This window comes from Rhinolophus sinicus, linkage group LG04 (assembly GCF_036562045.2).
Source record: "Rhinolophus sinicus isolate RSC01 linkage group LG04, ASM3656204v1, whole genome shotgun sequence".
NCBI lineage: Eukaryota > Metazoa > Chordata > Mammalia > Chiroptera > Rhinolophidae > Rhinolophus > Rhinolophus sinicus.
In genome coordinates, this window is record NC_133754.1 from 55,479,856 (window position 1) to 55,503,515 (window position 23,660).

At 47.0% G+C, this 23,660-nt stretch overlaps 1 protein-coding gene across 1 annotated transcript; it reads left to right on the forward strand.

Moving 5' to 3' along the window:
• The first annotated feature begins 64 nt into the window (after nucleotides 1-64).
• On the forward strand, nucleotides 65-22,354 carry GRK1 (G protein-coupled receptor kinase 1). Its single transcript, XM_019742026.2, has 7 exons — nucleotides 65-9,152; nucleotides 11,049-11,176; nucleotides 13,044-13,201; nucleotides 13,904-13,987; nucleotides 17,755-17,879; nucleotides 19,694-19,895; nucleotides 21,184-22,354. Exons 1-7 carry the CDS (start codon nucleotides 8,454-8,456, stop codon nucleotides 21,480-21,482), a joined length of 1,695 nt encoding a protein of 564 aa, XP_019597585.2. The 5' UTR covers nucleotides 65-8,453; the 3' UTR covers nucleotides 21,483-22,354.
• Nucleotides 22,355-23,660: the final 1,306 nt, after the last annotated feature.

Consider the following 23,660-nt stretch of genomic DNA (forward strand, 5'->3'; position numbering starts at 1 on the left):
ACACCAAGACTGAGGGGAAAATCCTCCTCTGGGTTTTATAGTCTCCTTCTTCAGAGGTCAAAGGCACCTTAGAGGCAGTTTTCAGGGAAAGCACCAGAGCGGCGTTATCAGACCTCGGCTATCCAAACACCAGTAGCGGGCAGCTCCGTGAGCTCGGCAGGTTCTCCTGCTATCAGGTGCCCCTTCACCTCCCCTGTGCAAATCAGGGTGGTGCCACCTCTTCTTACCACCTCCTCTCGGTGTGCCCTTGGCCCATAACTTTGTTTTCTGATCATGACTAAGGAGGAATGCTTGCGTGCATGAACAAGCACCATTTGTTCAGCTCTGCCCCATTCTCTTGCTTCAGGAGGAAAGGTGTAAAGAGCACAGGTCAGCACGAGGACAGGCCTGGACCCAGATGCTCACCTGCCGTGTAGACACTTCCTGGTGTGAGATGATGTGGAACATGTGGTCGATGTCATGCTAATGCAGCTGCTGGGGCTCTGCAATTGGCTCCAGACTCTGTCGTCCCAGTGTTTACCACTCACTGGAGAGAATACATCTGACATTGTGAAAACAGGGCCAGTGTGTGAAAGGGGCTAGACATTCTGTTCCAGACAAGAGGATTGAGAAGCGTCCCTGGTCCCTTCGCCTCCCGTTGTTCTTGATGCTCAGTGTCAGCGATAAGGATATTGTCCTCTGAGATCCATTGTTGGGTAGGACTTGGGCTCTTTAGGACTTTTTTATGTCTATGGAGGAATTCCCAGTCATACAACCTAGAGGTGCATTTCAAAACTGAATGCACACCACACCTTGGGCATCTATTGAAATGCAGATTCTGACCCAGTGGGCCCAGGAGCTCCTGGGGGACCATGCTTATGGCTGCAGGACTGCAGCAATATCCAGGTGGGGATGCTTGTCTGGAAGCATATTGGAGTCACCCGGAGAACCTTGAAACCTGGTGCCTGTCCCACCCCCAAGTTTCCGAGAGCCAAGCTGTTAGGGGTTCTGAGCTTCCAGAGAACTATGAGCCCCTCAGACCACCTTAATGCGTGACCAGAATCACTGGCTTAGAAGCCTTGGTGGTTTACATGGCTGGGACTATGATGTCTGCTCACTGGGGCATCCCACACTGCAGTTAGGTTGAAAGGTCAATGCCAAGCAAATATAATGTGCCGCAGAAGCCTTTCTACAAATATCTCAGCCAAAACCCAATTAAAATAATGGGTGTTGTATAGAAAGATGTAGAATTTCGTTCACTGTCACATCTAGGCTTTCCCTCTTACGGATCTATATAGCCAGATTTGAAGATTTCTTTGGTAAGAATAATAATGAAAAACCCTCTTACCATTACTCTGCCTCATTTTCTTTAGGATGGTTTAGAGTTTATCAGGAAAATGAGCACCTCAAAATTAAGATGGAATTGTACCATTTGAGTGAGGAGTCCTAATTTATTAATGCATCAATCCTATGCATTTTCATGAACACTGTTCCTATTCACAACCTTGGAAGTTTAGGACAATAGCAACAGAGTGTGGTACTAGGTTGCAGTCTAATTACCCACAACCTGTGGGTCTGGGACCCCAAGTGCTGGGGCTTGAAGATAAGTACAGCAACTATTGTCCACAGAATAAATGTGCCCTTGTCTATGAAGCATAGCGATGCTCTTCAAACGAGCAAAAGATGAACTCTTTCTGGAAGTCTTTGAACTAAGTCTTCCCCACTTAGTGTCTGAAGTCCCAGAAGCATGAAAGTATGTGCTAAACTGCACACACATTATCAAAGTGACCTTCTCCTTGTAAGAAGGAGGCAGGGAAAGGGATGCTGGTAGAGGGCAGTTTCCCCCACAGTATGCTCTAAAACTGGAGGACAGATGCCCCGTTAAGAATGGGCTCCAGACAAAGTGGGGAGCCAAGACTTCTACTGCCACCTGGCAATAATGAAGTAGAGCCAAATTCCCTTCTGCCGCTGGAGTGGTGTCAAAGAAAGCTAAAAATTGAAGGATTAAACAATAGGAAAGTGTCTAGATTTCAAGTAATAATACCTCATTATACCTAGAACCAGGAAGATTTCAAAATGAATGAAAACAAAACAATCAATTGAAATATCGAGGTGACAGATGTTGGGATTACCTGACAGAGATTTTAAAGCAGCCATGATAAAATTGCTTCAGTGAGCAATTATGAAAATTCTCGAAACAAATGAAAAAATAGAAAGTCTCATCAAAGAAATAGAAGATACAAAGAAGAACCAAATGGAAATTTTAGGTTAAAAAATACAACAACCAAAATAAAAAGCTCAAAGAATGGATTCAACAGCAGAAGGAAGGGGGCAGAGGAAAGAACCAGTGACCTGGAGGAAAAAAAAACAACAACAATAGAAATTATCTGAGCTGAACAAGAGAGAGAAAATAGACTTGGGAAAAAATGCACAGAGCCTCATTTTTAATATCTATAATAACATTTGTGTCATCAGAGTTCTAGAAGAAAGGAAGTAAAAGGGCAGGGCTGAATCCTACTCAAAGAAATAATGACTGAAAACTCCCCAAATTTGGCAAAAGACATAAACCTATAGATTCAAGAAGCTGAGTGAATCCCAAACAGGATAACCATGCCTCCCACCAAATCCATGCCAAGATGCATCATAATTAAACTTCTTAAAATTAAAGACACACGCATGCAATCTAGAAAGCAGCCAGAGAAAAACCATTTGAATGACAGCAGATTTCTCATCAGAAACCACAGGCCAGAAGGAAGTTGCACAATACTTTTAAAAAACTGAAATGAAAGTACTGTCAACCTAGAATTCTAAATCCAGCAAAAAGCCTTCAGGAATGAAGGGAGAGAATCAAGACATTCTCAAATAAAGAAAAAGGAACATAAAATAATTTGTCACAAGCAGATTTGTCTTAAAAGGATGGCTAAAGGAAGTTCTCGAAACAGAAAGACAATGTTAAAAGAACACATATTGGAACATCAGGAAGGAAGAAATAACACAGAAAAATATCAGTAAATACTATAGACTTTCCTTTTCTTCTTGAGTTTTCCAAATTATGTTTGATGGTTGAAGCAAAAATTATAACATTGCCTAATGTTGCTCTGAATATATGTAGATGAAATAATTAAGACAATTGCATTATCAACAGGAGAGAATAAAAAAAGGTAACACTTCACTTGAACTGATAAAATGACAATAGAATGTGAAAAATTATGTATATGTAATATAATGCCTACAACAACCAATAAAAAGCAATATAAAGAGATACACTAAAAAATACTATAGACAAATCAAAATTGAATTCTAAAAAAATGTTTAAGTAACCCAAAGGAGAAAGGGAAAAAGAAAACAGAAGCAAAAAACAGAACAAGTAGAAAACTGGCAGACTTGAGCCCTAACATATTGATAACTACATTAAATGGTCTAAGCACATCAATTAAAAACAGAGACTGACAGAAAAGGAAAAGGATATATAATGCAAATATTAAAGCAAGAATGGCTATAGGAATATCATATAATGTAGACTTCAGAGCAGAGAAAATTTCCAGAGACAGACATTATATAATGATGAAGGGTCAATCCACCAAGAAGATACAGCCATCCTACAAGTATGCACAAAACAACAGAGCTGAAAAATATGTAAAGCAAACTGATAGAAATGAAAGGAGAAATAGACAAATACACAATTTTAGTTAGAGACTTTAACATTTCTCTCTGAACAACTGATAGAACAACTAAATAGAAAATCAGCACAGATATAGAAGAACTCAACAACACCATCAACCAACAGGATGTCATTGACGTTTGTAGAATACTATACTGAACCACAGCAGAATACACTTTCTTTTTAAGTGCTCATGGAACACTTATTAACATAGATTATATCCTGGGCCATAAAATAAAGCTCAACAAATTTGAAAGAATTGAAATCATACAGAGTGTGTTGTACAATCACAATGGAATAAAAGTGAAATGTAATAACAGAGAGATAACAGGAAAATCTCCATACGTGAAAACTAAGCAGTACACTTCTAAATAATATATGAGTCAAAAAGGAAGTCTCAAGGGAAATTTAAAACAACACATGAAGTTCAATGAAGACAAAAATATAACAACAAAATTGGTGGGACACAGCCAATGCAGTATTAACAGGAAAATTCACAGCACTATATGAATATATTACAAAAGAGAACAAGTCTCAAATCAAGAATCTAAATTGCTATTTCAAAAACCTAGAAAAAGAAGAGATGGGGAGCAAGTTGGAGGAAGAAATAAAAGATAAGAGCAGACAATGAAATTAAGAACAAAAGCAAAAGAGAAAATCAGTGAACCAACAAAAAGCTGGTTTTTTGAAAAGACCAATAAAATAGTCAAACCTATAGCATGAAAGAAGACACAAATAACCAATACCAGGAATGAAGCAATATATCACTAAAGACCCTGCAGACATAAAAAAGATAATAAGGGAATAGTACACACAACTCTACATACATAAACTTCACAACTTAGATGAAATGGACCACATCTTCAAAAAACACAACTTGTCCAATTTGAAATAGTTTAAATAGCTCTCTAATTATTATGAAATTGATATCATAATTTAAAATCTCCCATAAAAGAAACCTCCAGGCCCTGATGGTTTCAATGGAGAATTCTACCAAATGTTTAATGAAGAACTACAAATTATACACTATATCGTCTAGAAAATAGAAGAGAACAGTTCCCAACTGATTTTGTAAGTCCAGTATTACCAAACCAGACAAAGACAGTACAAAAAAAGAATTCTCCAGACCAATATTCCTCACAAATATAGACAGAAATAGCTACAATAATCAAGGCAGTGTGGTATTGGTGGAGTGACAGACACAGAGACCAATGGAACAGAACAGAAGGCCCAGAAATAGACTCACATTAATACGCCCAATTGATTTTTGACAAAGGTACAAAAGAAATTCAATGAAGCAAAGAGAGCCCTTTCAACAGATGGAACTGGAGCAATTGTACATCCACGTTGAACATCCACAAGGCAAAAAAAATGAACCTTGACCTAAGTCTCATACCTTGTAAAAAAAAAAAAAATTAATTCAGTGTGGATCATGGATTTAAATGTAAAAGTATAAAACGTTTTGAAGAGGCTGTCTTTTCTCCACTGTATGTTTTTTGCTTCTTTGTCAAAAATTATCTGTCCATATTTATATGGGTTTATTTCTGGGTTCTCAATTCTATTCCATTGGTCTGTGTGTCTGTTTTTCTGCCAATACCATGCTGTTTTAATTATTGTTGCCCTGTAGTACAAGCTAAAGTCAGGGAGTGTGATACCTCCAGCATTGTTTTTTTTTCTTAGGATTGCTTGGTTATTCGGGGTCTTTTGTGGTTCCATACATATCTGATGATTTTTTTGTTCTATTTCTTCAAAAAATGCCATTGGGATTTTGATGGGGATTGCATTTAATCTGTATATTGCTTTGGAAAAAAACGTGGGAGGAAATCTACAAGATCTAGGGCTAAGCAAGAGTTCTTAGACTTGACACCAACAGCACAATGCATAAAAGGAAAAATTGATATTGTCCTTCAAAATAAAAACACCTTTTCTGTGAAAACCAGAAGTGGGTGAAAAGACAAGTTACAACTGGGATGAAGTATTTGAAAACCACAAATCCAACAAAGGACTAGTATCTAACATAGATAAACAACAAACTCAACAGCAGAGACGCAAACAATCCAGTCAGAACATGGTCAAAAGACATGAAGAGACATTTCCCGAAAGAGGATGTATAGATGACAAACACATGGAAAGACATTCAAAATCATTTGCCATTAGGGAAATGCACATTAAAACCACACTGGATACCACTACAAACCTATTAGAATAGCTAAAATAAAAAAGAGTGACAACACCAAATGCTGGGGAGGATGTTGAGAAAGTGGATCACTCATATGTTGCTGGTGGGAATGTATAATGGCACAGCCACTCTGGAAACAGTTGGCAAGTTGCTTAAAAAACTAAACATGCAATTATCGTACAACTCAGCAATTACAGTCTTGGGCATTAATTCCAGAGAAATCGAAATTTATATTCACACAAAAATCTGTACGTGAATGTTTATAGCAGCTCTATCATGATAGCCCCAAACTGGAAACAACCCCAAACTTCAACAAATGAATGGTTAAATCAACTGTGGTTCATCTACACCATAGAATATTCTCAGCAATGAAACTGTTGGCACACGCAGCAACCTGGATGAATCTCCAGAGAATTTTGTGAATGTAAAGAGCCAATCCCAAAAGGTTCTGTACTGTATGATTCCATTTATAGAATATTCTTGGAATGAAAAAAATCATAGAAATGGAGACCAGATTAGTGATTGCCTGGGGTGCAGGGGGCTGTGGGAGTGGGAGCAGATGGATGTGTCTGTAAAAGGGCAACAGGAGGGAGCCTTGTTGTGATGGAATGTTCTGTGTTAATTGTGTCAGAGTTGCTATCCTGGCTGGGACCCTATGCTGTAGTTTGGGAAGGTGTTGCCACTGAGAGAAACTAGGTAAGGGTACATGGGATCTCACTGGATTATTTCTTATAACTGCATGTGAGTCTACAGTTATTCCCCCCAAAAAAGGTTTAAGTAAGAAGAGAGGTTCGAGAGCCAAAGGAGTTTGGGAAACATCGCATATTTCACCCCGCTTAGAGAGCCACGTTCATGCTAAAACCTCTAAATAAGTTCCTTGATGGGAAACATATTTAGCTTTGTTTACCTAAATGCTTCCTCTTCTCCAGGATGTAGTTTGGTGTTAACCCGTGGGAGCTGTCTTCCTCAGACGTGGCTTCTCACAGTGGGGCCTGACTGGCAGTGTTAGCACCAGCTGGGAGCTTATGAGAGACCCGCCCCAGACCCCTGAAGCAGAATATTTATTTTAGCAAGATCTACAGGCGATTTGTCTGTCTTGTGCCGTGGGGAAGCACTGACCCAGGACACACTGTGGGAAACACTACATCACACCATGGACACCAGTGTCCCATTTGAACTCACCCTGATTGGGTCGGCAGCAAGGGGTTAAAGTGATTGGCCCAAGATTACCTGCTATTGGCTGGGGGGGCCCCACCAACCCCCTTGTTTGGGAGGCAGGGGGAACATGGCTGCTCAGCCAGCAAGATCTCATCTCCGCCTCCCCAGTTGCTACAGAGGATCCCACCTGTGTCCCTGCACCCACTTGCAGAATCTCATTGCCACCCTAGACACTCCTCTTCTCCCACCATGGAACAGATGGGTGGGCTGGGCAATCTCCCGGCCTCTTCTCACTCGGGCAGTCCTTGTTTTGGAAACCCTTCATTTTCTCCCCTCTTTATAACCAACTCCCTACTCATTTCCTTGGCATCCTTTCCCAAACATTTGCTGAGCACCTACTGTGTATAGAACAGACAAGGGAGCCTGTGATCTCATGAAGCTGACATTCTGTTGGTACTGGCATTTCTCGGTATACCCCAGATGTGCCCCAGGTGTCTCTCAGGTGTGCCCCAGATGACTCCCAGGTATGCCCCAGGTATGTCCCTGACCTCTTCATTCCCCTCTCCTGCCTCTCTGTGTGGGGCACTGGGTGTAGCTCGGAGGTCTCCTGGTTCCCCATCCTAATTTCACTGGAACACTTCTCTTGGCATTTTGACTTTTGGGGCACACCCCAGGCAAGGGAAGGGAACTGACGTGGAGCTGACCCTCAGCAGATGCTGGGGTTCACTTAGGTCCTCAGAGCCAGCAGAGTGACACGGGAACACGGCTGCTCTGTGTCGGGTCAGGACGAATGTCAGGCCTCACATGCTCATCAGTCCCCCGATTGAGTGCTCTCCTCGGCAGACACCCCAGGAAACTGTTCACTGTGGTTTTTCTCTGTCTCTAAATTCCTGTTATCAGCAGGTTTTCTTTTTCACTTACTATTTTTCTTTAAAATAAAAAAACTATACTGGGGAAAACAACCAGCCATCTTTATAAATTAATGTTTTTCCTGGGGCCCCGCCTCTCCCTTCCGTTCGGCCTCAAGTCCCATCAAGGAAACAAACAGGAGGCCAGAGGGCGGGACAGGGCAGCTCAGAATGACTCTGAAGCTCAGGGCTTCAGTAAAGTGCCCCTGGGTGTCTTGGGGTCTGTCAAGACAGAGATGGTTTCAGGGGAAGGATCCGGGCAGGCTGGCCGTCTAATCCTCCTGGGGGCGGCTTAGGGGATTGTCTTTATCTGGCACCTGCTTGCCGCCCTGAGTGTGTCCTCCATAGCCCCAGGCTGGGATTTAGCCTGAGCTGTGTCAGCTGGGCTCCCTGGGGGCTCCTGGCATGCCCCCCAGTCATCTTTGTACCGGCCAGGACGCCTCCTGTCCCTAAAGCCAGGAACGGGCACAGGCCAAGGGCAGCGTGCGGCTCAGGCCCACTCTGCACGCGGGTGCTGAGGGCCAGTCCATGGCCCCTGGTGCCTGAGCAGAGAGCGGCGGGCACTGGGATGGATTTCGGGTCCTTGGAGACAGTGGTGGCCAACTCTGCCTTCATCACCGCACGGGGCAGCTTCGATGGGAGCAGTGCCCCTTCCTCCCGGGACAAGAAGTACCTGGCTAAGCTCAAGCTGCCCCCGCTCTCCAAGTGCGAGGCCCTGCGGGACAGCCTGGACCTGGAGTTCCAGAGTATATGCTCGGAGCAGCCCATCGGCAAGCGGCTCTTCCAGCAGTTCCTGAAGGCCAATGAGAGGCACGTGGCTGCCCTGGAGCTCTGGAAGGACATCGAGGATTACAACATGGCCGACGATGACCTCCGGCCACAGAAGGCCCGGGCCATCCTGGCTGAGTACCTGGACCCCCAGGCCAAGCTCTTCTGCAGCTTCCTGGATGAAGGGATGGTGGTGAAGGTCCGGGAGGGACCTGTGGCAAGTGGGGACGGGATTTTTCAGCCTCTCCTGCAGGCCACCCTGGCCCACCTGAGCCAGACCCCATTCCAAGAGTACCTGGGCACCCTGTACTTCCAGAGGTTCCTGCAGTGGAAGTGGCTGGAGGCCCAGCCCATGGGGGAAGACTGGTTCTTGGACTTCAGGATCCTGGGGAAAGGTGGCTTTGGGGAGGTGTCGGCCTGCCAGATGAAGGCAACTGGCAAGATGTATGCATGTAAAAAGCTGAACAAGAAGAGGCTGAAGAAAAGGAAGGGGTACCAGGTGGGCAGCACCGCCGTTCCCAGTGGAGGGCACGCTCTTAGATTGGCGGATGGGTGGGTCAGTGGGCTGGGAGGGTCCTCAGCTGCCTTGTCCAGCTTTACATTGCACCCCTCAGCTGGCTGGCTCGCTCACCTTGCCTCTCCTGTCACTCAGCCATCAGCTGGTTTCTAGTCCATCTGCATCTTCTTGTCCGGAGTCATCCCTACCTGTGCCCAGCAGCCGAGCCGAGCACTTGGCATAGAGTGGAGCGGCAGGAGGAGGCAGTGTGTGGTCCTCTTAGCCTGTGCCTCACCTCATTCAGCTTCTCTTAGCCACTAGCTTCATACTGCACACAAATGGAGTTTGCTGACGTCCCTTCTCGGAGAGCCTTTGCATTTGTTAGTGTGGATTACGCTCCACATTCTGTCATCCTTCTTGGGTTTTCACCAACACCATGAAATACAGTAGCAGTGTTGTTGGGAGGCTGTTAGGAGATTGTTCTCCAATTCTTTACTCTGACTTTATGGAACTTACCTAAGCCCTGGCTGTTGCTATGACGGAGAACACACAGGGAATCGAGCCAGGACGAGTAGTCCTTTATGTGAGGCTGAGTATGTCTGTGAGGCTGGGTGCAGGCTGTTCCCCAAGTGCAGCTGTTTTCCAGGGATGAGGAGTGAATGGAGGCACAGGCAGGTTGCTCTCGGGGGGGCACCCTCTTTAACTGGGGTCAGACTCCATTTAGGTAGGATCAGCAAAAGCTGCTTAATGTCTTAGAAACTCATCTCCCAGCCATACGGTCCGTCCTCATGGTTCTTTGTTCCTTTCCTGCTGCACAGTGCAGACTGTCAGGGGCAAGTACACCTTTTTTGATAAACAGTAGACACCACAGAGCATCCCCTCCCTTGAGGGTTCCTTGAGGGTGCTCTTCCCGTGGGACTTTGGGGAGAAGCAGTTATCTCTCACAGCTATCTGTCTGTAGTTTTAATCCAACAGTTAAGAGTACTACAGTTTCTTCACTCCTGAGTCCAGGACCCTCCTTGAACTTAATACAAAGTGAAATCAACCTAACATCTAAAGGGGCCTCCTCCAGTATCAAGAATTCCCCCTGCAGTAGGGATTCTGCTTTCTTTATCTAAACACAATTTTAAAAACATGTTAAATTGACATTAAGAAATTTTAAAATAAGGAGAAAAGGAACAGAGACGTGGGGTGGTTTGGGACCTTGGCTGTCCTCCGTTGTTCGGAGGAAAGGAAAGGGGCTGGAATTGCAACAGGACAGGCTGCTTAGAGGTAAGGAAGGACTGCAAGGAAAGTCAGAACCGAACAGACAGCCAGGGGATGTGCTGGAACCCTCACCTGGCATTAGTAAGACTGGTTGGCTGAAGCTCCCCTTGCTGGAAGCTCCAGGAAACTAGAAATCCTCTATACGTGATAAATTTGCATGTCCAATTTTGTCTCTGAAATGGGTGAGTGAGGCATGTTTATAAGTTATTTGCAATGACTTTGTGCAAACTACTTTTAAAATATATTTGCAAATCCGTTTCTATTTTATTAAGACATTTTCTGGTTTGCGGAACTTGGTCTTTTATGACGATGTCACTTCCCTGTCTAAACCTGGGTACTCTTTTGTTTTTATTTTTATTTTTTATTAGTTTCAGGTGTAATACAATGTAATAGTTAGACATTTATCATTTATACCCCTCTCAAAGTGATAACCCCTCTCCCCCAATCTACTACCCCTCTGACATCGCATACAGTCGTCACATTTCCACTGTCTCTATTCCTAATTCTGTACTCCGCTTCTTGTAACTATAAATATGTATATATATATATTAAATTATAGTTGCAATTCATTATTATTCCGCTTCAGCTTCTGGTGTACAGCGCAGTGATCGTTTTCAACATCTTCCTTTTCAGGGCGCTATGGTAGAGAAGAAGATTCTAGCAAAAGTACACAGCAGGTTTATAGTCTCTCTGGCCTATGCATTTGAAACCAAAACTGACCTCTGTCTGGTGATGACCATCATGAATGGAGGCGACTTAAGGTAAACAGGGTTTCTGTCTTCCATGTGGGAGCTGGGCCTGGGAGGGCTCGAATGGCTGAATTTAGAGAGCGGATCTCTGGGGCCCAGCGGGGCTGCTTCCCACGTGCAGAGCACAAGGTGACATTTGATGTGCCCCCATCAAAATCCTCCCCTCTTTGTCTCCTGGTTGCTGATACTTGAAGCAATGTATCCTCAGTCCCATGTGAAAAGTAGGCTCTGTAGACCATGGGTTTGTGTGGATGGTGGGAAATATTAAGTGGGGTGGGCAGCAGGAACGTGTGGTGCTAGGTGGATGGGTGAATAGATAGAGGGGTGGGTGGGGCCTCATGGGGGTTGAGGGCCTTGCATTAAGAGGGGTGCAGATGAAGACAAACTTCATCAACCACCCGCTCTTGGGGATGATGGCAGGCTGGAAACATGATGTGGCTAACTTTGGGAACCATGGCTTTGCCATCATTCGGCAGAGAACGAGGGGGTGTCAGTGATGTACGGTGTCTGAATTTGACGGGGATCTGAGGGCCTGGCCCTGGGCTCCTGGGCAAAATCAGATCATTGGCTCTCAGATGGGAAAGACCCACTTGCTAGCTGAGCAACCTGACCGCTCTTGCCTCAGTGCGCTGGTTTGTAAAATAGGGATAAAGAATAATACTGGTGTTCAAAGATTGTTGTAGAGAGCGGCGGACGTTAATACATGTGAGACACTTAGAAGAGTGTCACAGCCACTTATAAAGGGGGGGGCATTGCTGTTAGTGTTATTTGCAAGGCCTTGCACTCCTATTCTCTCATCTAGTTTCATCTCCACTGAAGTCTGCCACGTAAGTTTGTTGGCCCCATTTTCCAGTTGAGGATTCTGAGGCCTTGACTAAGTAACCCAAGTAAGGTCACACGGAAGAGGAACAGAAGTGTCTAGGAAGCACAAATAACATGACTTAGAGTAGAAACGATCATAATGCTATAACTGCACTACATTATCCTACATTATACTATATTCCAGTACATAATGTTACACTAGACTATACTAAAATGCAGCATGCTGTGCTATACTGCACCGTAACACTATGCTACTCTATACTGTACTATATCACACTATGCAAAGTGCACTATACTGTACTAAACTATTGCACTGTAATATCCTATGCGATACTGCACTACACTATACTATAATATAAATGCAATATGAAAGCCTTTTATGTTATTATTTCAACTGTCTCATGCTCAGGCTGATTTAAGTGTTCTCTTTTTTCTAAGTTTTCTGGTCTGCCTCTTCTCTCCCTGATGGCTATCTAGTTTAAGTAATGCATTTCCTTTTATGTGTTATGCTTGGCCCCTCTGTACAGTGTGATAGTGGAAAACATGACAAAGGACTGTTATAGGAGAGGAGGGAGATCCTTCAAGGAGTCTGTGTGTTCGGGTCGGGTGAAATGGCCCACACGTTTACATGACTCTGTATTAACTACTTATATTTGAGGTCACTTGAGCTGCTCATGTAGACTTCCGTCTCCTTTCTCCATCCCCACTCGTTCAGTTGGCCATGGTGAAATGGCTTTGGGGCCCATCTCTTGGCCTCTGCAGACCCAGGGCTGGGGAGGCAGGAGAGAGGAGTGCACTTTGCTGCCCCGTTTCTCCCCTGTAACACTTGTGGTGAAGGGTCTGTGAGGGCGCAGGCACCAGTTTCCAGGGGGTCTCGGCACTGCCACAGACTCTTTAGGCTGGACACTGAGGCCCCCAAAAGACCAGACACTTTGCTGACACACACGGGATTCTGAGGCCCTCACTGTTCTCCTGAGATTTTCCTTCCATCAAAACTGCAGTCACACTCTTGTAGTTGTGCCAGAAAAGCACAGGCCTGCGCATAGTCTGCCTCCAGGTACCACATCTACAATGTGAATGAGGAGAACCCTGGCTTCCGGGAGCCACGTGCCATCTTCTACACAGCCCAGATCATCAGCGGCCTGGAGCACCTGCACCAGAGAGCCATCGTCTACCGAGACCTCAAGCCCGAAAACGTGCTCCTGGATGACGAAGGTGAGGTGGCCTCCCCTAGCCCTGTTTACCTCTGGGGCCCCACGGGTCATCTGTAGGGGGAGGGGCTGGTTTTGATAAGTGCTCCTCAGAGCTTTGAGCGCTACCAAGACACATCTTAAGTTTGTTTATTGTTCATGTAGCCATTTTGCAACAGAACTGCATTATCTCCAAATGGAGATTTTGCACGGACTTTGATAAAATTTGGTGCATAATGAGGCACCTGGGGCTACAGGGAGTTAATCCAGGATATACGCAGTGTCTGTAACTGTGGGCACACAGTACTGTTTTATGGCCAAATCCTCCCTCTGTCACTCTTTTCTTGCTGCCTTCTCTGTGAAGTCACCCTCAGTCCTTCTGTAGTCTGTACAAGGAGCAGAGGTCCCCCGGTGCGGAGGCCTCAGGCCCCCCCCCCAGAGTGTGCATGTGTGTGCATGTGAGTGAGTGTACAACTGCTCATGTGCACGTGTCTGCACATGGCGTGAGCGTGTGTGTTTGCCTGTGTGTGTGTGCATGCACATGTGCATGTGTGAGAACAGGTGTGTTTATGTGTGCATGTGTGTGCACATGTGTGCATGCATGCGTGAGCGTGTGCATTTGTGAGTGTGTGCAGAGGCTGGCTTTTGGCTCCTGCGCACTCCGGGAACACCAGGCACCTTTGTTCCCTGCAGCCACATGTGACCTCAGCCCATGTTTGCTTTTCAGGCAATATCAGAATTTCTGACCTTGGGCTGGCCGTGGAGCTGAAGGAAGGGCAGACCAAGACCAAAGGTTATGCAGGGACCCCAGGTAAAGGCCTGAGAGCGAGGGTGGGGAAGCCTGTTCCAGGGGGTGAGGCGAGGCCTTGGGGATCCTGGGGGTCACTGTGGCCTGGGGTGCATGGCAGGGTGAGGGCAGGGGTTTCACAGGAAAGCAGCTCCCTCAACCCTCAGAATGAAAAACCAGGGGGACTGGCTAGGGTGCCTGCAGCATGAGTTTGCTTGCACCCACCGCAGGCACAACCCCTCCCAGCTAAAAAAATCACTGTTGTTTTGTCATGCTGTGCGGCCTCTGTGATGAAAGCTTCCTTCTTCAATGGCTTTCCTGTTTTGTGTCACAGAATCTTCCCAGTCCTTGGACTTTGGGCTCTTTGGGGGTTTGTAACTGTCGACACAGTGAGTTTGTCCTCATCTGTGGCTTTATTTAGGTAAAAGTTCTATCTTGAATTTTCTGGAGCCTCAGCCAAAATCTATGAAGTTCCAGTCTCAGGCATGAGTGTGTGAGCAGAAACACCACTCACATATTTCAGGGTGATTCAGATCATTAGGAGAAAGCTGGGAGAACTCCAAGGCTAGGATTTGAAATAGTTTGACCTCAAGGATATTGCCAACCGCTCGAATCGAGTGTGAGGGCCCTGACGGCCACCAGAGGGCCCCATAGCTCTTGCTATGGCCGCTGAGCTGCTGCTTTCCTCTGAACAGACCGGGACACAGCTTTCCAGGCCGGGGGTTCTCATGCACCTCACTACAGGTGCGTGAGGATGCTGCCTTGAGCATTTAAGGTCAGATGCAGGGCGTGACCCTCAAAGAACTGCAGCAGATGCTGAAGTTAGGGTGTAAGTTAGAAGGCTGGGGCATACAGCAAAACCACTGGGGATGCCTTCCTGATTCTTCTTCCTCTGCCTCCTCTGCACCCTCCCAGCCAAAGGCCCCACCTCTGAGCCTCTGCAATTGACTCTAAACAGGGGACTCACTTTGGCTAATGCTGTGCCAGCCCAGTAGGATGTGCAGAGGAGCTATAGGCGTGCTTTCTCTCCCCAATGAGTTTCCAGCCAGGAGGGGGAGATAAGTCAATATGCGTAAGAATTACTAACTAAACTGAGGTAGTATTCATTCATTCATTCACACAACAAATATTTATCAGTACTTACTTTGCTCCAGGCACTACATAAGACCCTGAGGATACAAAAAGATGCATCATTTAGTACTGAGTTGGGTGGAACCGACTGAGTTATTTGCCAAAGGAGATGATCACATCCCTGTGGTCTGATTGGTGTATCTCTTGGACCCTGATTTAACCTAGAAATTGTGGTCAGTTGAACACGCCTTTTTCATAGTCTGCACAGTCTGGATAATAATGTAATTCTCTGAAAAGTAAAACTTACAAAGGTGCATTCAGGAGATTCTATGGAATTTAACTCTGATAACCTCTTTGGGGAGTAATGATTCTGTGGTCACATCAGCTTGGCTGATGTTTCCAAGCACATCTCCCTCTTGGAAACTCACCACGAGCACAGTTATATTGAAGGACAAGGAAAGACTGAAAATAAATGGACACAATTAACTTTTACTTACCTCAAAATGTCTAAAGTCGTCTGAGCACGGAAGCCACCCTCATGACCAGCCCATAACACCCACTCCTGGTTCCAGGGGAGTGAACCATGGGCCCAGAAACTGGCCCATTTACCCTTCCCACATCTCGGGCTGGCCTTTGCATGGTGGTAGTTAGGGAGTGGAGGCCCAAAGCTTGTTGACCTTCAGGGCGTGGAGCATAGCACGTGGTTCCAACTCCCCAAATGTGGCATATACCTGGCATAGGAGCAGACGAGACATCTGACATGCTCCTGGAAGTTGGATCATCCAGACACAGACTTCTGACAAGCTCTTACTTGCTTTGTTGCACAAAGCATCTTCTATCAGAGACAGAGGCATAAAGCACGTGGCTAGGAACATATGAGTCAGGCAGCACAGTACTTAGGCACACGGACCCAATAATTGGCTGCACATGTGGGCTGTGCAAGATGATCTATCCCTGTGACCTTGGAGAAGTCACCTATATGTCCTCACCCATAAAAAGGGTCATAATTACCCCACTGGGGTAATATTGGAAGTGAGAAAGCAATGGAAAATTGTCTTAAAAATAAGAGGGAAAATGATTTCCCACTTAGAATTTTATACCCAGCCAAGCCATCAGTTAAATATTAGGGTCCAATAAAGGCATATTCAAATACAAAAGTCTTCAAGAACTTACTTCCTCAGTCCCCTTCCTCAGGAAACTTCTTGACCAAAATAAGGGAGTTAACCAAAAAGTGGAGTATCTGGGATGGAGAACACAGAAAGAGGCAAAGGATTTCAGGTTGACAGGGAGATTCCAGACTGCTGGTTGCAAACCAGAATCCAGATTAGAGCAGGTAAGAAGGTTCTAGGAGATTTCTTAGGATGAAATTGATAAAATATTTAATATATCAAAATATGACAGGGACTAGAGAATTGTCAGATAATTTAGGGTCAGATTGGTAATAAGAACACAGATAACTAAGCAAATAAAAGAAAAGATAAGGGGGGTTTAGTTTTCGGTTCAGTGGGGAATAGTGTGAGTTGAGTGCTGGCCAGCCTGACGATATACCGGGAGAAGGAAGAGGGAGAAGCACGTGCATGGTGGTGGAGAGAAGAGAAACAGATCCTCAGCTTCCAGAATGGGAGTCAAGAGAAGAGGCCCCATGGGAACTGCAAAATCAGCTATATAAGCATGGATTTAGAGGTATAGATATTAATTCCAAAGTAACCAGCTAAAACAATTCTGGGATGAGGATGAGGTGGAGGAGGAGGAGAGGTCAGGGTAATATTATTATTAGAAACAGGCCTTGTAGAATTAGCTAATTCTTAATGTGCCTGAATAATTTTGGTAAAGATGAAAACTAAGTTATAGAAAGATGATTAGTAGTGGGTTTAACTACCATTTCAAAGGATGATGTAGTGGCCAGGGAGTCAGATGCCTGGGTTTGAATCCTACTCTGTTACCTATTATCTATGTTATTGTGAGCAAGTTAGTTCTCTAATAATAGGGAAAAGTAATGGCACTTCTCGGTGTTATGAGGATTAAATGAGATCACTTTGTACCTTTGCCTGGCACACAGCAAGCGTGGAATTGGGGTCAGCTAGAATAAGTGCTATTGAAGGATGCTGACACACGCACCATGTTGGTCAAGAATAAGACCTCCTTGAGTGCCAAGAGCCTGGCCTTGGTGGGCACCCCTCAGCTTCAGCCTGAAGTGTGGCCCCTCGGACAATACCCTCCCTCTTTGGAAAGTCTTGGCTTAAATCTATCCTTCTGTGCTCTTTCAGGAAGTATCTTGTAGTGCCTGTCTCTACAACCCTCATGACCACACACACCCATGATTCCACAGGTCACGCTTGTGCCTAACAGGCAAGCAAGGACCACCACTCTGTCTGCCATTATGTGCCAAAGGGGAGAGGAGGCCTCACACCATGTGTAGAGATCAGTGGTTGTCAACCAGGGGCAATTTTGCCCCCAGGGGACACTGAACAACGTCTGGAGATATTTTGGATTGTCACACTGGGGATGCTAACTAGTGTGTGGGAGCCAGGGTGACGCTCAGCATCCCACAGTGCACAGGGCAGCCCCAGCACAGACAATTTTCTGCCTCAGATGTCATAGTAGGAGAACCTGGCACACTGTGCACATGGGAGAATCAGCTCTGCAACTACCAGGGTAGGATAAGTGCTGACCACCATGCAGCTGCGTCTTTGAATGTGCCCTGTGTGCTTGCCCGGCAGGTTTCATGGCCCCTGAGCTCTTGCGGGGTGAGGAGTACAACTTTTCTGTGGATTACTTTGCCTTGGGGGTTACGCTGTATGAGATGGTCGCAGCCAGAGGACCCTTCCGAGCCCGGGGAGAGAAGGTAGGAGGTGGCTCCGCTGGTGTCCCTGCAGTTGTCCTGGGGTTGACCCTCTTTATTGGGGGAGTATTACAGGAGCAGGTGTCCCTACAGCTGACCTGGTGATGACCCTCCCTTGTAGAGGAGCTGCTCAAATCTTACGCACTAGGCTTCTTATTGTAGGTCCTTTCTGGGCAGAGGAGAGGGGACATGGTGATCTCATCTCATATAGCTCGTAACACCAAGGAGCATTTCAGGACAAGAGGTGCCTGGGCCTTTTCAAACCCCCTGCCATGAGCAGTGCTCAGTACCACTCTCCCTGCCCCACCGAGCTGCCCTGGCCCCTTTGACAGCCTTCATTGTTTTCACTGCAGACAAACACTAAGCACCCTCTCCCACGAAGCTAAGAACCCACAGGCCCCACACCAGGTACAGCACAGCAGCTTTTCTGCATGCTTTGGAGCAAAGTGGACATTGCATGCTGTGCTCTGACCCCTGGCCTCACTTGCTCCTTGTTTCTCTCCTGTGTGGTCTGCCCCAGGCATCTCCGTAAACAGGGAATGCGGAGGCTGGATGAGAAAGGAGGCACCTCCAGGGGCCTGGTGTGAACGGCAGTCTTTAGGTGCGGCACCTCTCTTGCCCACACTCACTTCCCCTGGCTCTTATGGAGTTCATGTCCATCGCGTTCTTCTGCCTGGACCTCCTCGTGGGTCTCCCCCACTCCTGCCTCCTAAGACAGTTTGGGAACAAACTAAGTGTCCAATTTCTAGGAGCACAGTTCCCCACATGACAAACACACCAAGACACCCTATATCTCTGCAACTCCACCTTGAATTCTGGTAACCAATTCTCTCTCCTGACTTCCAACAGCTCAGAAGAGCAAAATAAGACAAAATGTTGTGAGATCCACATGCAGGTGACCAGCCTCAGCCCATGACAGAAGCTCCCAGCTCCCACCTCAGAGCTCTTGCTGATCCAACAGCCCAACCAGAATCCCTGTTTCCTCTGTCAATGAGCATGATGAGCTTTTATGAGATGTGCATAGTGAACCAACCGTGGTCCATTTATAGCAACAGGAAAGAAGGAACCTAAATACACCCACAGCATGAATGGGTCCCAAACCTATTACACTGAATGAAAGAAGCCAGACATAAAAGAGTAACTCTGGATGATTCCATTTCTAGGAAATTGTAGGAAAGACATATCTAATTTTCCATGAGAAGAAATGGGTCAGTGTTTGCCTGAGATGGGGTGGAAATGAGCTGCAATGGGGAAAGGGTACTTTTGGGGCAGTGGTGATGGGGGTCCCTGGAGATTGATCAAAACCCTTCCCTGGGGTCACTGAAGATGGAGCTTTGTGGTGTGTAGATTATAATCCATAAAGCTGGTTCGAAATAGGGATCCATACACACAACCTCAGGTTTCAATCCAGTTAGAAGCCCTACCTGCACGGGTCTCTAAAGTTGACTTTTTAGTTCTTGTTATTCTTTTTTTCTCCACTAGGTAAGGAACGGTTATGTAACATGCCAAGGCATCATCAACCAGCGTTCCCTAAACTACAGTGCACCCCAACTTTAACAGGCACCTTTAGAGTTTCGCTCCTTTGACTTGAGATATTGAGCCCTTTAACTGCTACTATGTGGGGAAGGGGAGCGCACTCAGGTGTCACCGTCACTTCTGCCCAGTATGAGGGAGGGGCAGGCTTCGTCTTGGGAGAAGCACCAGCCCAGCTGAGACACCAGCAGGGGCTCTCCGAATTCCTGCAGCCAGACGTGCCAGCTCTGGTGATGGTGGTGAGTTTGGCAGGGGTTTAACATGATGTGCGTCTCACTGTGCAGGTGGAGAACAAAGAGCTCAAGCAGAGGATCCTCTCGGAGGCGGTCAAGTACCCAGACAAGTTCAGCCAGGCCAGCAGGGACTTCTGTGAGGTGCTGCTGGAGAAGGACCCAGAGAAGCGCCTGGGGTTCAGAGATGGGACTTGTGATGGGCTCCGCGCTAACCCCCTTTTTAAAGACATTAACTGGAGACAGCTCGAGGCTGGTACTGTCCGGAAGTCTTTGGATCTGGGGGGTATCGGGGGTGGGTCTGTTAGGTGACTCTCGCTTGCTTGTCCCATCTCGTTGGTGTCGTCTATGCTTAGCTCATGTCAGTAGAGCAGGAACTCCTGGGTGATGCTCTTCCGATAGCCACCTTTGTACCAAGTAGTGCTAATACTCTCTGGGGCTCTGGTCATCCCCCATGCACCCCAGGACGGGGCTTTAATGGGCGAGGCCTCTTGGGAAACCTGCTGGAGACTGGTAAATGTTGGATGGGATGTGTAGGGAATATGCTGGCTTACCTTTGAACTAAAGATCCAAACCTGCTATTTTGCAGTTCCATACCATGTTCTCTCAAGGAGCCTGTGATTGCTCAAGCTGTCTGCTTGGGAGAGATTCATTCACTCCACCAGTGTTTGAGTGAATGGATATGTAAGATCCTCTGTGTGTGTGTGTGTGTGTGCGTGCTAGTGTGCATGTGTGTCTGGGAGAGAGAAGTGTAGGACACACCCATTACCCCCCACCCCTCACCACCAGAACCCACAGCCAGGATATGTGAACATGTGCCTAAATGGCAAGAGCCCCAGGGTGACAGTGAGTAGTAGATGCCTCAATAAGAGAAATTACTTTTGCAAGGAAGGGTCAGAGCAGAGGCAGCTCCCAGATGATCTGAAGGTGGGCTCCACCACGGAGAGTTTTCAAGACCAGCTCAGCATGAGGTGGGGTCAGGCAGCTCTGAGAGATCAGAACCAGGAGAAGCCGGAGTCAGGAAGTTAGTCCTGAGGTCACTGCAATGGTCTGGCAGCCCAAGGTCCGAGAGCAGAGACGGGGGACAGGTTGAGAGGCAAGAGGAAGGAGGGTTGGTCTCGGTTGGGGTCCTGGGTGACCGAAGTTCTGTATGTGGTAACCGGATAATTGCGGCTCCTGAGCAGGTGAGAGAGAAAAGCTGGCTTTGGGAAGAAGATGTGGAGTTCAGGTCTGCGCCTGTTGGGTTCTAGGTGTCTGACTGCAGATGGCAATGCCCTGGGAGGCTGGCATGAGGGTGCGGGGCCGGGGGTCTGCAGAGAGGCTGTGTGCGGCCGTGTGAGGGGCGGAGACCATGTAGGGTGAGAACACACTGTCCTTCACAGTGGGACTCTGTGGGGGACGCCCAGGACCCTCTCCATGTGCTGTTTGTTTGTGGCCAGGACACCCCAGGAAGGGCAGCAGTGAGCTGGAGGCCCTGCTTATTGAGCTGCGTGGATTGCTGGCAGGTGCCTGTGTCACGCCCTGTGTTTTCTGTCTTCTGACAGGAATGCTGATACCCCCCTTCATCCCAGACTCCAGAACTGTCTATGCAAAGAACATCCAGGACGTAGGGGCCTTTTCCACAGTCAAAGGTGTGGTCTTTGACAAAGCGGATACAGAATTCTTCCAGGAATTTGCCACAGGCAACTGCTCCCTCCCCTGGCAGGAGGAGATGATTGAGACGGGCATCTTTGGGGAGCTGAACCAATGGCGTGCTGACGGGCAGATGCCTGCAGACATGAAGGGGGTCACCGTGGAGGAGGCCACTCCCTCGTCCAAGTCAGGAATGTGTCTGATTTCCTAGACGTGAAAGAAAAAGGATCTCCCTCTGCTGCTCGCAGGGACGAGCACACCTTTGTGTGTCAGTCAAGCCCACCATGTCACAGGCAGCTCTTTGGGGTCATGCCACTGGTGTGGCTGAGATGCTCAAAGCACGGTCAGGAGACAGGAGGCTCAGAGCCACCAGACATCCCAGCCCTGGGGTCAGGAGCCCCAGCTTGTAAATAGTCCACTTCTTTTGCCCTATTTCACTCAAAAAAGATACACCAATGGTTCCCAGACAGAATGCAGCAACCGTGCATCTCTCCAGGCTCCTGTGTGGATATACAAGCTGGTGGCAGTGTTGGGCAGCAAATGGCTGCTCAGATGAAAGGATGTTCAGTTTGAGTTTCCTGGCACCTTAATGCAACTTCCTAGAGCCCCATCCTTGCGGGAGGCCTTCTCTAGGTTGGTCTGGGGGTTGGCAAACCACAGCCCTCGGGCTCCTGGGCACCACCAGAGAGGCCTGGGCTGTGGACCCTGGCCTGGACCCCCTTCATGCCTGGCTCCGGCCCCCATGCCGCCTGGCCACTGCCAGGGCCCAGCACCTGGCAACACCCATCTTCTCCCCCTCCACCTCAGGAGAGGAGTGCATTTTGTCCATTGACAGCTTTGGAGAGTTTCTGGCCAAAACCGGGACCCAACTACCTCCTATTTTATCTAGAGCCTCTGTAGACAAGATGAGCTGTTCCTTAAGCAATTGTGTGTGATCCAGGCAATTGTTAGGTGTCGATTCTAGTTTTGTGGAGACATATCAAGTGTGTTCTTTAGAGTTACCTTATGCAATGAAAGACTTTAACCTTAAAGCACCCTTGGATTGGTGGAATAAACCCTTTCAGAACAATCCTTCTTTCCTGTCTCTGTGTGTGATACTGTAAAGACATAGAATGATCTGGGAGGGCCTTGGAGGGGCATGCAGTGCTTTTTGGTCTGTGATCTGAAACTGCAACCTATACATCACTCTGGGCAGGCCCAAGATAAGGGACCCAGGGGCAGAGGACACTGAGCTGTTGGCAGGACAAATCACTCCCCTCCCCTAAGTCCGGCTTTGTTTTCAGAATGGTACACGTTGATTAGCTAATGGCTATAAATTTCATTTCACTACCTTCTGGTGCAAGAAAGACCTATATCTGATGTTTCTAAAGTCATTTATTCTTCTATAGGTCCCTATGGCCCTGAAGGATGATTTAAGCAGCCTCTGCTGTGCGGCTGGAGGCCTGGCCCTCACCCCTAAGACCACCTGGTCATCACGTGCCTGTCCAGGGCCCGTGGTGCCTGAAGGTAGAGGTCCTTCTGGTCACACCCGAGTCACCAGCAAGGACCTCTCTGCCTTTATCTTATGGTTGGATGGCCAGATAAAACACAGGACATGTGTTTATATTTGGCCTTCAGATAAACAACAAATAATGTTTTTGGTGTATGTCTCAAATATTGCATAGGACATACACTAAAAAAATTATCCATTGTTCTTTGGTTAAATCTGTCATGCCTGTGACTGCACCTATGAACAAGGAGTTATTCCATTGAACTCGCAAGTCTGTTGGGATATAATCACAGAAGGGACTTGTTACTTCAGCCGTCTCTCGGAGTTTGGTCAGGCTCTGACTTTTCCCACCTCTGATAAAACTCAAGTCACCTCCACGTATTCACACACAGACAATCGAACGTCTTGTTGCCACTTTATTTTTTAAAACTTTTAAAACATAAAATTTCACCTAGAAAAAACAAATCATGGGTGCTCAGCCAAAGACTACACCGTGACACCCGGGGACTTCCCTGCTGGTGCAAGACCCAGGACACTGCTGTCAACCCCCCAGCCCTGTGCCCCCACCCCACCACTCCCCTATCCAGAGGTTACCATGCGTCTACCTGCAGCCACTCTAAGTAACAGTGGGCTCTAGCACTAACTTAGATGCCCCACCTGTCCACGTGATAATAGGGATGCCAGTTACTTTAAACATTTTTCCTAGCTGGGCTGGAGGGATGTTCCCGCCCTTTCTGCTGAGCTCTCCCCAGTCAAGCTCAGCTTCCGACTCCTAGAGGTGAGGCTGGGGAGGGAGAAAGGTGGACAGGGTAGTTCTGAGCTGCTGGGCAGTGCTTACAGCTACTCTTTGTTGTGGGGCTTCTTCATGGGTCTTTAAGGGCCTCCACCGTGGATGTCGCT